Here is a 14,883-nt window from a genome sequence, read left to right on the forward strand (position 1 = left end):
CCATATCGAGACAGTACAATGCATTATATGGTGCCAACAGCCATATTTAGAGAAGCCTTTGCATTATAAAAGGGAGAGAGGAGCAACTCACTAAAGGTTTTTTGAATTGTGTCATCTAACGGTGAGTTGTCTGAGAAGCCCAGGACTCTCTGAGCACCAAGAGCAATGCATTTTTAGAGAGGGGCTTTATTTAGAAAAAATTCCAGGCTAAGAATTGAGAGATAAGCTTTAGTCCTGTCTCCTTTAGACAGATGCTGGTCACAGTGTAAAACCTAGGTGATTCAGATGTTACATTAATTCATATTTTCTGATTGTATCGTCTCAGGGCAGTATATCATCAACTCTTGGAGAGGGGAAACAGCAAAGGTAAGTGGCTTTAAAAGATTGAGCTTTACTTACACAGCAATAAAAAATACATTACTTTCCTTGGGTTCATCTGACGAATAGATTTAACAAAAGAATAAATGTTCTTGAACTAATCAGAGGGTGAAAGATGTCGGATACTCAGATGGCAGAGTTTGGGGCTGCAGCTTCTTATCTGCGAAAGTCAGAAAAGGAGCGACTAGAGGCCCAGACTCGGCCCTTCGACATGAAGAAGGAATGCTTTGTTCCCGATGCAGAGGAAGAGTACATTAAGGCAACAGTCAGTAGTCGGGATGGTGACAAAGTCACTTGTGAAACATCTAAGGGAAAGGTAAGAGTGTTAATCATTCCACAGAAGGCCACTGATATCTGACATCACTGATATAGAAATTGCATGTGTAAAAGTAGAAAGGAAAAATACAAAGTCTTTATTTACTTGTTTTTTTATTTTCAGCAACAAATTTTATCCAACATATTAAACAAAATACAATTGCTTATAAAGGACTTTTATTCAGAAACTATAATACATTTAATCACAACTAAAACTACAACATCCTATCTAAATAATATTCAAATATTGAAAGCACAAAATGTTTACTGTAAATATAAATGTTTACTTTCAAAGGTTATGAATTAAAATCATTAGAAAAAGTTATTTGGCTACCATAAACTATGGCATATTTTGTACATACAATATACTTTTCTCTGCAGACTGTGACTGTCAAGGAAGCAGACATTCTTCCTCAGAATCCGCCAAAGTTCGATAAAATCGAGGACATGGCGATGTTCACCTTCCTGCACGAACCTGCTGTGCTGTTTAACCTCAAAGAGCGTTACGCAGCCTGGATGATCTACGTGAGTTGTGCATGTGAATTTCTCCACTCATAAGGACTATAACTTTTATGTCGTATGGCTCTTAAGACAATAAACATTGGTTTCTTTCTCTACAGACCTACTCAGGACTTTTCTGTGTAACTGTCAACCCCTACAAGTGGCTGCCAGTGTACAACCAAGAAGTTGTTCTTGCCTACAGAGGCAAGAAGAGGAGTGAAGCTCCTCCTCACATCTTCTCCATTTCTGATAACGCCTACCAGTACATGCTGGCAGGTAATCATAACCTATCCGAAATGTAGACTGTGTTTTTGTAATCACTAGATATGATAGAAACACACATGATGAAATTGCTTTACAAATTATGGTTTCATCACCTCAATCTGTGAAACTTTGTTTATAAATTCAAAACATTCTTTGTTTCAGACAGGGAAAACCAGTCTATTCTCATCACGTAAGTTCCTAGAGCTAATATAATACAATACAATTTTACAATATCATTTTACTAAAATGAAATTCTTTTTATAGTGGAGAATCTGGTGCTGGGAAGACTGTGAACACCAAGAGAGTCATTCAGTACTTTGCTAGTATCGCTGCTGGTGGTATTGCCAAGAAGGACACCAGTGACAAGAAGGTTGAAAAATAAATCATATCTGACACATATCATCATTGACCACTGCATGAAAAATGACTTTTCATAACAATAATTTTTTATGTTTTCTTTCCAGGGTACTCTGGAGGATCAAATCATCCAGTGTAATCCTGCTCTGGAAGCCTTTGGTAATGCCAAGACCATCAGAAATGACAACTCCTCTCGTTTTGTGAGTGTCTATTGTTACTAATGATGTGTTTTATCAACACTTTTAGTGCCTTTTTCATGATTTATTTATGCATTATTTATAATATATACTTTAAATATAACTTTATAATAGGGCAAGTTCATCCGAATCCACTTTGGTGCCACTGGCAAGCTTGCCTCTGCTGATATTGAGACTTGTAAGGGCATTCATTCAGTAAACTAATTCTCTGAATTCGTATTCGTTTTCAACATGTGAGTGATGTCAATACTATATTTGGTCACTGTTTGTCTTGTTATTCTGGCTGATACAGATCTCCTAGAGAAATCCCGTGTGACTTTCCAGCTCAAAGCTGAGAGAGACTACCATATCTTCTATCAGATCTTGTCTCAGAAGAAACCTGAGCTGCTAGGTCAGCAAGAAATATCAATATTAATAATGCAATCAGTACATTTCAGTACACATATGTATGCATACCTGTTACAAAAAATATCTTTCTCTCTTTCCTCTGTTACAGAAATGCTGCTTATCACTGCTAACCCTTACGATTATGCCTTCATCTCCCAAGGAGAGACTCAAGTAGCCTCTATTAATGATGCTGAGGAGCTGATGGCTACTGATGTACGTGAAAAGAGTTTTCTAAAGAGTTTTCTATGTTAACTGTGGGTTCAAAAAGCCCAAGTACATTAACTTTTAACTCTACTGTCTATGCTGATGTATTATTGCTGAACAGGTAGCTGCTGTAATATGCCTCACATTTAAGAGAGACACTACAATTCTTTTGCTCTAGGAAGCTTTTGATGTTCTGGGCTTCACCCAAGAGGAAAAGAACAGCATCTATAAACTGACTGGTGCCATCATGCACTACGGAAACATGAAGTTCAAGCAGAAGCAGAGAGAGGAGCAGGCTGAGGCTGATGGCACTGAAGGTCAGTGAAAACACGACCTTTTATTTCAACTGTGATTAGATGAATAACCAAAGTGTTTTCTAATTTTATATCATATGTTTTTCTGCTACTGAGATGAAAGTATGTGTTGTAAATTAGGCATCTAAAATGATGTCACTTAATCATTTAATTTTGGTTTCAACCTTATTTGTTTTATAAATCTAGATGCTGACAAATCCGCTTATCTAATGGGCCTGAACTCTGCCGATCTCATCAAGGCTCTGTGTCACCCCAGAGTCAAAGTAGGAAATGAGTGGGTTACCAAAGGACAGAACGTCCAGCAGGTAAAATGCTTTATCACAAAATACACATGCCAAGTACAAGATACCGAAAGTAACATCACTTTTCTCTTTTAGGTGTACTATGCTGTTGGTGCTTTGTCAAAGGCAGTTTATGAGAAGATGTTCCTTTGGATGGTTGTGAGAATTAACCAATCTCTGGACACCAAGCAGCCTCGCCAGTACTTCATTGGTGTACTGGATATCGCTGGCTTTGAGATCTTTGATGTAATTTTTATTTAGCTTCTTTCAACATAGCACAGTGGGTTTTTTTTTCATTTCTTTATGTACTTTTTATAATTCATATATTATAATGATATCATATTTCTGCTCCAGTTTAACACCTTTGAGCAGCTGTGCATCAACTTCACTAATGAGAAGTTGCAGCAGTTTTTCAACCACCATATGTTTGTGCTGGAGCAAGAAGAATACAAGAAAGAGGGTATCGAGTGGGAGTTCATTGACTTCGGCATGGACTTGCAAGCTTGTATTGATCTCATTGAAAAGGTAAATATAAATGTGAGCTTAAAGATGTGAGGTTAGAAATAAGTTAATTTGACAAACGCAGTTTGGTTAGATAAACTTATGCGTTTTCATTCTATTCTCTGTAGCCCATGGGTATCATGTCCATCCTTGAAGAGGAGTGCATGTTCCCCAAAGCCAGTGATGCCACATTCAAAGCTAAGCTTTACGACAACCACTTGGGCAAATCTGCTAACTTCCAGAAGCCCAGGATTGTGAAGGGTAAACCAGAGGCTCACTTTTCCCTAATTCACTATGCTGGCACGGTTGACTACAACATTAACAACTGGCTGGTGAAAAACAAGGATCCACTCAATGAAACTGTTGTGGGGCTGTACCAGAAATCCACCATGAAATTGCTTGCTCACCTTTTTGCAAATTATGCTGGTGCTGATTCAGGTAAGATGACTCAGATGCCTGAGGAATGTCATAAAGAAACAAACATTTGAGCTTAAGGTTTTATTTTGTTCCAAGATGTGATAGTGACATGCATTTTGTTCTTATAGCCATGGAATCAAGTGGAAAAGGAAAGGAAAAGAAGAAAAAGGGTTCTTCTTTCCAGACTGTGTCTGCCCTTCACAGGGTGAGATAATGAATTTGTTTAAATTTTTTATAGAAAGGATTACATAGGTATAACTGTCATATATACATGTATTATCTACATGATCAGCTTTGGACCACTGGCCCATTATCTACAATATCTATAATAATATAATTTAGTATAATGTGCTCTACATATTCCATCTTTAGGAGAATTTAAACAAGCTGATGACCAACCTGAGATCAACTCATCCTCATTTTGTGCGCTGCATCATCCCCAATGAGACAAAGACTCCAGGGGCCATGGAGAATCCTTTAGTAATGCACCAGCTGCGCTGTAATGGTGTGCTGGAGGGCATCAGAATCTGCAGAAAGGGCTTCCCTAACAGGATCCTCTATGGTGACTTCAAACAGAGGTACATTTACATTACCCATTAATTTGATGCTTGTAACACAAAGAGACCCTTTATCATATGATAATTTTGAAACCCCTCTTTTCCCAAATAAAACAAAGAGCAATTTAATAACCCTGAGGATTATATAGTTGCCAGTAGTACAGCAGAATTACTCATTTTGTACAAGTTTGCCCCTTGTGCCTATAGAAATTCCATATGAAATACTTACAACTCTGAATGACTTAATAGAACCAAAACTTCTACCAGCAGCACTTTCCAAAGTGATCAATGTTATTATTTCATTATTTTAGATACCGTATTTTAAATCCTTCTGCTATCCCTGAGGGGCAGTTTATTGACAGCAGAAAGGGAGCAGAAAAGCTGCTGGGATCCTTGGACATTGACCACAACCAGTACAAGTTTGGCCACACTAAGGTACAATTTTGTAATGAATAAAGAAAGTTTCACACAAAATGGTGGAAAAGTAAACTTGCCCAAATTTCATTCCTATTATGTATTTTCTCTAAATTGTTGTTATGATTTAAATCACAAAGGTGTTCTTCAAGGCTGGTCTCCTGGGTCTCCTTGAGGAGATGAGAGATGACCGTCTTGCTCTCATCCTCACTGGTATTCAGGCCCGGGCTCGTGGTCTTCTTTCAAGAATTGAATTTCAGAAAATTGTTGAGCGGAGGTAATTTTATATATATTATCTTATTCTCAACGGAGTGACTGTTTGGTATAAAATAGCTTAAAAATATCCTAAAATTTGCTGTGTGACTCTGTAGGGATGCCTTGCTAGTGATCCAGTGGAATATCCGTGCTTTCATGGGTGTGAAGAATTGGCCCTGGATGAAACTCTACTTCAAAATCAAACCGCTGTTAAGGTCAGCTGAGGCTGAAAAGGAGATGGCCAACATGAAGGAAGAATTCTTGAAGCTGAAAGAAGCCTATGCCAAATCTGAAGCCCGCAGAAAGGAGCTTGAGGAGAAAATGGTCACACTTCTCCAAGAGAAAAATGACCTGCAACTCCAAGTCCAGGCTGTGAGTTTACAGTTATTATTGTGATATTTGACATTATGACAAAAGTACAGATTTCAAACAGAAATTTATACTACATTATAATGAATGTATAAACAGGAGCAAGATAATCTTTGTGATGCTGAGGAGCGATGTGAGGGACTAATCAAAAACAAGATCCAACTTGAAGCTAAATGCAAGGAGTTGACTGAGAGACTGGAAGATGAAGAGGAAATGAATGCTGAGTTGGTTTCTAAGAAGAGAAAGCTTGAAGATGAATGCTCTGAGCTGAAGAAAGACATTGATGATTTGGAACTTACTCTAGCCAAAGTGGAGAAAGAAAAACATGCCACTGAAAATAAGGTAGGCTCTACTGTAATCATGGTTGCAGAATGGATTTATAGGATGGTAAATTCATTCTGCTATCACTTCCCAGGTTAAAAACCTGACTGAGGAAATGGCAGCTCTTGATGAAATCATTGCCAAGCTGACCAAGGAGAAAAAAGCTCTCCAGGAAGCTCATCAGCAAACACTGGATGATCTGCAGAGTGAGGAGGACAAAGTCAACACTCTGACCAAAGCAAAAGCTAAACTGGAGCAGCAAGTTGATGATGTTAGTACTTGTTGCACAGTTATGGGTATGAAATATTAATCTCACTAAAAGAGTTATGATACCAAAACAAAATGTTGTTTTTTTCAGCTTGAGGGATCACTGGAACAGGAAAAGAAGCTACGCATGGACCTTGAGCGAGCTAAAAGAAAACTTGAAGGTGACTTAAAATTGACTCAGGAGAACATTATGGACTTGGAAAATGACAAGCAACAGTTGGAGGAGAGGCTGAAGAAGTAGGTTGCTAACAATAAGCATGGAATAATAATGCAACAATAAACTACTACTAAACATCTATGCATGTATGTTTATCAAAACCACAGAAAAGATTTTGAGATCAGCCAACTCAACAGCAAAATTGAGGATGAGCAAGCAATGGCAGCCCAACTTCAAAAGAAACTCAAAGAGTTGCAGGTAATCTGATACCTCACTGGGATAGTTGGCTTTTCTAATTCCGCCTTCTGTGCTTACCATAAAATCTTATACTCTAGGCCCGTATAGAAGAACTTGAAGAAGAGCTGGAGGCTGAAAGAGCTGCTCGTGCCAAGATTGAGAAACAAAGGGCAGATCTGGCAAGAGAGCTGGAGGAGATCAGCGAGAGGCTGGAGGAGGCTGGTGGTGCCACTGCTGCCCAGATTGAAATGAACAAAAAGAGAGAGGCTGAGTTCCAGAAACTGCGCAGAGACCTTGAAGAGGCCACCCTGCAACATGAGGCCACTGCTGCAACTTTAAGAAAGAAACATGCGGACAGTGTGGCAGACCTGGGAGAGCAGATTGACAACCTTCAGAGAGTGAAGCAGAAGCTTGAGAAGGAGAAGAGTGAACTGAGACTGGAGCTGGATGATGTGGTCTCCAACATGGAACAGATTGTTAAATCCAAGGTAACAATGAATAATTATGCACTGTATATATACACACATGTATATTTTATCTTTAAGAGGAACACATCAAAATATGGTGATTATTCCAGGCAAACCAAGGCCATAGTAAGCACTTTGCTGTCAAATATTATATAGCTTTTCACCTTTTTTGTTTCCATAATATTGATTTTCTTTATTCTTTGGTCCAGACAAACCTTGAAAAGTTGTGCAGGACTCTCGAGGACCAGATGACTGAGTATAGGACTAAATTTGAGGAAGGACAACGCAGCATCAATGACTTCAGCATGCAAAAAGCTAAATTGCAAACAGAGAATGGTAAGGACTAAGTTAAGGGATGAGGGTGTGTGTTCTGTGTGTTGCATATAACACACACATGTAACTGAAACTAATCTGTAATCAAGGTGAACTCACAAGACAACTGGAAGAGAAGGATTCCTTGGTCTCTCAGCTGACCAGAAGCAAGCAGTCCTATACCCAACAGATTGAGGATCTTAAGAGACAACTTGAAGAGGAAGTGAAGGTATTTCTACAACTGGTGCTTCAAAAACCTTTCACACAGTGCAAAACTAAATAAAAACAAACAATCGAAACTCTTTTTTTTTTCCAGGCCAAGAATGCCCTGGCTCATGCAGTGCAGTCAGCTCGTCATGATTCTGACCTACTAAGAGAGCAGTACGAGGAGGAGCAGGAGGCTAAGGCTGAGCTACAGCGCAGTCTCTCCAAAGCAAACTCTGAGGTAGCTCAGTGGAGGACCAAGTATGAAACTGATGCCATCCAGAGAACAGAAGAGCTGGAGGATGCAAAGTAAGAACCTACTGACTTTTCAGATTCCCATGTAACAATCTGCCATTATGCACACTAAGATGGCATTTACTGTAGAACAGAAAGCCCACACTGAAATGCCCAGAAACATACACTTCTCTCTCTTCCAGGAAGAAACTTGCTCAGCGTCTACAAGATGCAGAAGAAGCTGTGGAAGCTGTCAATGCCAAATGTTCCTCTCTGGAAAAGACAAAGCACAGACTGCAAAATGAGATTGAAGATCTCATGGTTGATGTGGAAAGGTCCAATGCTGCTGCTGCTGCTCTGGATAAGAAGCAAAGAAACTTTGACAAGGTGACAATATGATAACCTCCATTTGCGTATAGGTTGCATAAATAGGTAACTCCATCTATATTAATGTCAGTATTTCCCAACTGACATCAGACTGTATGATACTTATAAATAACCCACCATGAATGGCACTTTTTTTTTTTTTTTTACAAACTTCATAATCTTCAGTCAAACATGGCATATGTTTAACATGAACAAATATATGCAGCACTTTAAGTGAATGTTTATGACACCAAAGGAACCTGTTTATACTTTTGTTGCACTCACCTGTAGTTAAAATAAATGGGGATATTTAATTACACCAATAGGGACATCTAGATAGAGAACTGTGGTTTGAGAATTTCCACTTAAAGTGCTGCATGTCTCTAGTTATAGACACATTCATGCAGGATTTTACTATCAAGAAGGTTACAAAATACAACTCACTGTTAGTTCCAAGTAAATATAAACATGCATGTCATAAGGTAAATCTTGATAAGGAAATGGAGCCAGATGAATCCTCTATCCAACAATGCTAACTATAAGGTACCACCAGGCTTAAAAGACCATGTGTAATTTAACCTTTTGGTATGAAATAGATCCTGGCTGAGTGGAAGCAGAAATATGAAGAGTCGCAGTCTGAGCTTGAGAGCTCCCAAAAGGAGGCCAGATCTCTAAGCACTGAGCTCTTCAAACTGAAGAACTCATATGAGGAGTCCCTTGAACATCTGGAGACCATTAAGCGGGAGAACAAAAACCTCCAAGGTTGCTATGTTTGTGTGACACATTAATAGTTATTACTTATCCTACAAAAACACATTTTGACAAACTTGTTGTCAACTTTGTTAAACAGAGGAAATTTCTGACCTCACTGAGCAAATTGGTGAGACTGGCAAGAGCATCCATGAACTGGAGAAAATCCGTAAACAGCTGGAGCAGGAAAAGGCTGAGATTCAATCTGCTCTGGAGGAGGCTGAGGTACACTGACTATTTTGTGCATATATAAAGATTTATATCTGCCTAATATATGCAAGAATTCATTTTACATTGTATTCCACTGGGATAAAATATCAGTTGTTGGGATGTGAATGAAGTAGCTAATTATTATTTGATCTATTAGGCTTCCCTTGAGCATGAAGAAGGAAAGATCTTGCGAGCCCAACTGGAGTTCAACCAGGTGAAGGCCGACATTGAACGTAAACTGGCTGAAAAGGATGAAGAGATGGAGCAGGCCAAGAGGAACCAACAAAGAGTGGTGGACACCCTGCAAAGCTCTTTAGAATCTGAGACTCGCAGCAGAAATGAGGCCCTGAGGCTGAAAAAGAAGATGGAGGGAGACCTAAATGAGATGGAGATCCAGCTCAGCCAGGCTAATAGGCAGGCTTCTGAGGCCCAGAAACAACTCAAGAGTCTCCATGGACATATTAAGGTATTCCAATAACAAAAAAAATCTATAAAGCTTAAAAGTAACAATTCACTCTGCATAAGGCATCTGCTCTAAAAGTAAATCTCTTTCTTATTGAATGAGAGATTCTTTAGTGGCTTCACTGTGGACTTTTTGTAGGATACTCAACTGCAGCTGGATGATGCTCTCCGTACTAATGACGATCTCAAAGAGAATATTGCTATTGTGGAGAGACGTAACAACCTGCTGCAGGCTGAACTGGATGAACTGAGATCCCTGGTAGAGCAGACCGAGAGAGGCCGCAAACTGGCTGAGCAAGAATTGCTGGATGTCAGTGAGAGGGTTCAGCTACTGCACTCTCAGGTAGTATGCAGATTTCAATTTGGATATGGTGGAATATGAACTATAGAATATTTTAACTATAACTATATAACTGTATATAACTGTAGAACACTAGCTTGCTGAACCAGAAGAAGAAACTAGAGGGAGACACTGCTCAGCTGCAGACTGAGGTAGAGGAGGCTGTCCAAGAGTGCAGGAATGCTGAGGAAAAAGCCAAAAAAGCCATCACTGATGCTGCCATGATGGCAGAAGAGCTGAAGAAGGAGCAGGACACCAGTGCTCACCTGGAGCGCATGAAGAAGAACATGGAGCAGACCATTAAAGACCTCCAGCACCGTCTGGATGAAGCTGAGCAAATTGCCATGAAAGGTGGCAAGAAGCAGGTCCAGAAGCTGGAGGCTAGAGTGAGTAACAAAAAAAACACAATATAAATATTATAAAAATAATTAATCTAGAGTATTATTATTATTGGGTTGGTCTACGTAAGATTTACACTGGACTGATTTATTTCTCTTTTAGGTGAGAGAGCTTGAAAATGAGGTGGAGATAGAACAGAGAAAGGCCAGTGATTCTGTGAAAGGTATTCGTAAATACGAGAGACGAATCAAGGAACTCACTTACCAGGTTGGTCTCTGTTTTTTGTAAAAATACAATAGAAAATGTTATGTCAAATTAACCAGAGAAGTCAGAGGCAACCTGTAATGAAAGATGTTTTTGAAGACACAGCCTAAGTAGTTTAGAGGTACTTAAGTACCTAAAGTACATGTCTTAAATACTTGAGCTCAGAAGACAAAAACTCTGAAAACTCTAGTGGACTGGGCAGGTACTGCAACATGCTGGTGTCATTTTTTCTCTCTTACAGACTGAGGAAGACCGTAAGAATCTGGCACGTCTCCAGGACCTTGTAGACAAACTGCAGTTGAAAGTCAAGTCCTACAAGAGAGCTGCAGAGGAAGCTGTAAGTAATGTTTTAAGTACCTGTTGCCTTTTTGTCATATGTATTTGTTTCCTCTGATTCTCTCACTTCAAATATGCACCTTTTATTTCACAGGAGGAGCAGGCAAATTCCAATCTGGGCAAGTTCCGCAAGCTACAGCACGAGCTGGATGAGGCAGAGGAAAGAGCTGACATTGCTGAATCCCAAGTCAACAAGCTGAGAGCCAAAAGCCGTGACACTGGCTCCAAGGTGAGTGAATGAGATGCAAAAACAATAGTTAGGCAATGTTTATTTTAAATAGAAAATGCTCACAAATTTCATAAATGTTTTATCAGGTTTAGAAATATTCTGTTGGCAGTTTGCTAGCTGAAGGTCATCTTTCTAATCAAACATTGCATGATAGAAACTAAACAGTAGTAGAAATTGTCACAAAACTATTAAATAATTGATTATATGTCTAAAACATGCTTTACACAAATTAAATATTAGCCGAACATCATAACAAAAATCCAATTTACCTTTAACATTCATACTTTTCTTCATTTTTCTGTGTTACAGAAAGGTCATGATGAAGAGTGAAGCTCTCGTGTGAACCTTTCTCAAAAGCTTGTCTTCTGTGACCCTCCATGAGTTTGCCTGTAGTTGGATAGAATAAACTCAATGTGCAAATGAATACTGTTTTGTAACTGTGTATTACTGTACATTAATTCAATACTGCACCTGGTCTTAGTTACTACAACTTCAGTAGCTTATGCTAATCCTTACTGTATTAGTCTAATGGTAAATAAATGAATAAATAAATAAATAAATAAATGCCTCAAAAAAGGCACCACATATCAAGTCAACCTTACTTATTACTTAGTATTCCATAATTTATTTATTTTAAAAATAATGCATGTTCAGTGGAGTCTAAAAGCCTGAGAACACTAGTGAAAATGCTTGTATTTCGCATTCTTTTCTAATTTAATACAACAATTTTCATTATAAATTATATTATTGACAACAACTTGAGTGAAAAGTGGAAATTTTGAAATATTTAAATATTTACATGAATTTCAGAGTTTTGTAGTATTTGGTACGTTCTCCTTTTTGTTTTAATGACAGTGTGTACTCGAGCTGGCATGGACTCCACAAGTTTGTGCAAAATCTTATGATCCATTTTAGATCAAATCCATCAGAGTGTCATCTGAACACATGCTTCAAAAGAAGAGATTAGGCCTGAGGACAATCTGACCTTTTGTACAAAGCAGTTAACATGATCAATATCACTAATTTGCTTACATTTAAATAGGGAACTAGAAAAAGTGCAGAATCTAGAATATTAAATATTAAAATAAAATATTAAGATATTGAACATTTACTTTCTTTGTTTTAAATATTCTAAAACCTTCTGTTTATTTTCTGTGGTCTCAGACTTTTGGACCCCACTGTATATGAAAAACTATTAGAATTAAAAGCAATTACTCATTATGAAAAAGAGCTCTGAAACAATACCTGAAACAATAAAATAGCAGAAAACGATGCATAAAATTAATTACTGACCAAAAACTGATCTACTACATAATATATGGTGAGATTCTTAACAATTTTCTATAAAGTATCCGATTTTATATCATTTTCACTGAATGTTAATTTCACAGCATTGCATTAAAATTTTAGGAACATGTGTTTTGAAAGAAAGAAAGAAAGAAAGAAAGAAAGAAAGAAAAATATGCAATATCTTAATTAAAATAATTAATAAATTAAGTAATTAAAATAATTAAAATCAAGTATGTAATAATAATAATAATAATAATAATAATAATAATAATAATACCCCAGCTTTTCAAATGTCAAGGTCACTTACAAAATTAAACAAGAAGACGTTTTGCAACAAAGAAAACAACAGAAAGCAATACCAAGTGCTTTGCAGTTTGCAGAATGCGTGCATGTGTCTGCATGAATAGACCTTTTGTTTAATCAGAAAAATCATTAGTACACCATACTAAATTAATTAATCAAAATAGCATCTGTTATGGTATGATGTAGGGTATGACATTGATAAGTGGTTAGAATGTTACAGTGTAAACCATTTCTGTAATTTCTACAATAATATACTGCGTTCAAACCTGTACAATATGTTTTACAGTTCGATACTGTAGCTAGTCTGGTATTGTGGGAAAATGTTTACAACACTGTATCAAAGAAGCTTACTTTATAGCTACAGTAAAAATGCCATAAATACATATATCAACACTGTAAATCATACAGGATCACTGTGAAACGTTTCACTTTCCATTTTTCATTTCTTCTATTAAGGAAATTTGATCAAATACGCAGCTTCTATTATTTTAGAGTAACAGGATTTACATGTGTTCTTATGTAAACTGAAATGATTGCTTTTATAAACACATTATCAGATTTATTTAAGATTTGGCAATAAAATACAACCCTAAATTTGTAGCAGAGATTTTTTTACAGTAAAATACTTATACTAGTATGTAGACCTGTAAACATACAGTTGTGCACTCTATTTAAAAATAGAATACAGTATGTGCCATTACAGTAAACATTACAGTAATAACGCTATAAATATTAATTATAGTAACCATCTGACAACTCTGCTGCCAGTGTGAGACTCAGGATGAAAAATTTGATGAAAAAATTCACATCTTCTAAATGTACTGGGGGAAAAATAATGTATTAATGTATTACAACAAACCAATTTTGCACAGAATACTTAAGGCAGCACGTCAGAATCAAAGCATTACACTGACTACAGGTATAAACCTGGTAAAATATAAAGTAATTTATAAATGAAAATATTAGTCAAACAAGCAGTAAACAGCCTAAAATGAGGTAGATAATAAAACATTTATGATATACTAATAGTTTGAAATGATGTGCCCTATTAATAAAGAAAATAATAATACAGTCCTCCTTACCCCTTACAGCAGCGACGTCCTACTGTCTGTGTCACTCCTAGGAGTAAAACAGGAGGGTGAGGATACTTTAAGTGACACAGTGACATGAAAGAGCGCAAAGCTCAGCTCTGTGGGTGTGGGTGTGTGTGTGTGTGTAGGAGGGTTGAGATGTGTACGTCAAAAAAGTGGTCTGTTGCAACCTTCACCTGCTCGGTTATATTAAGACCCGCTTGCATTGGGAACATACTGTCTTCCATAGGTTCACAGGAACAGAACTGTTATATGTATAGGTCTTTGCAGATATTTTATCCATTATATTTCCCAATTGCTGAGACATGCAGTTTGACAGCACATGAGAAGCTGTGTAGAAGCACAGCAGCAGTCTTACATGCAGTAAGAGTCATTGTCACAGTTAATACACTCCACAGATATATCTTTGTTGATCATGGTGTTTTATTTAAAGAAACAATTGTTACTAAATTTACTCAGATCAATGTTATTTTCCCTTCTGGATTAAAGTATTACAGACAATTTAGCATTTATAACAATCATCACACCATATATAACACTTTGACTTTGTGCATTACGTGTCCTAGACCTCAAAATGTTCAAATGGTATTGTGTACTTTAGCTCAATAACCTTTGTAACTTAAGTAGCCTGCAGGTTTCAAAAAGGGACGCAGAATTTGTAAGTGACAATATGCTATGATTAATGTGGCGCCTTCAGGGACACACCATCTGCTGACACTCAAATCTCAATGTACCACACCAGCATAGCTGCCCTTCTCAATAAGAGAGAGGCACTCAGGAGGAATTTCACAGGGTTATCTTCGTCCTCAAGGACAAAAGAAAGGAAACAATACGAAGGAAACAAATCTTTGCCACCAGCTGGACAACAACAGACATTCAGGGTCAAAGATCCAAGACAGTTCTGCATGCCAGTACTCTTAATATAGGCTCTCATGTGAGCAGCAGTAAATTTGCTCCATCTTTTCATTTTATTTATCTCATGAATCTTATGAT

The 14,883-nt window shown here is 37.5% G+C and overlaps 1 protein-coding gene across 1 annotated transcript; it reads left to right on the plus strand.

Moving 5' to 3' along the window:
- Positions 1 to 55: 55 nt before the first annotated feature.
- LOC113526616 (myosin-7) lies at positions 56 to 11,630 on the plus strand. Its single transcript, XM_034306394.2, has 39 exons — positions 56 to 121; positions 326 to 366; positions 484 to 694; positions 1,075 to 1,218; positions 1,314 to 1,470; positions 1,621 to 1,648; positions 1,723 to 1,828; positions 1,923 to 2,015; positions 2,127 to 2,190; positions 2,305 to 2,403; positions 2,509 to 2,612; positions 2,782 to 2,920; positions 3,104 to 3,222; positions 3,295 to 3,444; positions 3,553 to 3,723; positions 3,828 to 4,137; positions 4,245 to 4,321; positions 4,489 to 4,694; positions 4,985 to 5,108; positions 5,228 to 5,364; positions 5,459 to 5,714; positions 5,811 to 6,053; positions 6,127 to 6,303; positions 6,391 to 6,536; positions 6,624 to 6,714; positions 6,792 to 7,181; positions 7,370 to 7,496; positions 7,583 to 7,701; positions 7,789 to 7,985; positions 8,114 to 8,297; positions 8,873 to 9,038; positions 9,127 to 9,251; positions 9,394 to 9,702; positions 9,838 to 10,041; positions 10,128 to 10,424; positions 10,540 to 10,644; positions 10,883 to 10,978; positions 11,072 to 11,206; positions 11,516 to 11,630. Exons 3-39 carry the CDS (start codon positions 494 to 496, stop codon positions 11,534 to 11,536), a joined length of 5,817 nt encoding a protein of 1,938 aa, XP_034162285.2. The 5' UTR covers positions 56 to 121; positions 326 to 366; positions 484 to 493; the 3' UTR covers positions 11,537 to 11,630.
- The last annotated feature ends 3,253 nt before the right edge of the window (positions 11,631 to 14,883 follow it).

This window comes from Pangasianodon hypophthalmus, chromosome 1, assembly GCF_027358585.1.
Source record: "Pangasianodon hypophthalmus isolate fPanHyp1 chromosome 1, fPanHyp1.pri, whole genome shotgun sequence".
NCBI classification, from domain to species: domain Eukaryota; kingdom Metazoa; phylum Chordata; class Actinopteri; order Siluriformes; family Pangasiidae; genus Pangasianodon; species Pangasianodon hypophthalmus.

Coding starts and splice junctions, on each gene's coding strand:
- LOC113526616 (XM_034306394.2), top strand. CDS start 494: ATGTCGGATACTCAGATGGCAGAGTTTGGGGCTGCAGCTTCTTATCTG. Junction 7,986..8,113: donor GAAGAGCTGGAGGATGCAAA/GTAAGAACCTAC, acceptor TCTCTCTTCCAG/GAAGAAACTTGCTCAGCGTC. Junction 9,703..9,837: donor GTCTCCATGGACATATTAAG/GTATTCCAATAA, acceptor GACTTTTTGTAG/GATACTCAACTGCAGCTGGA.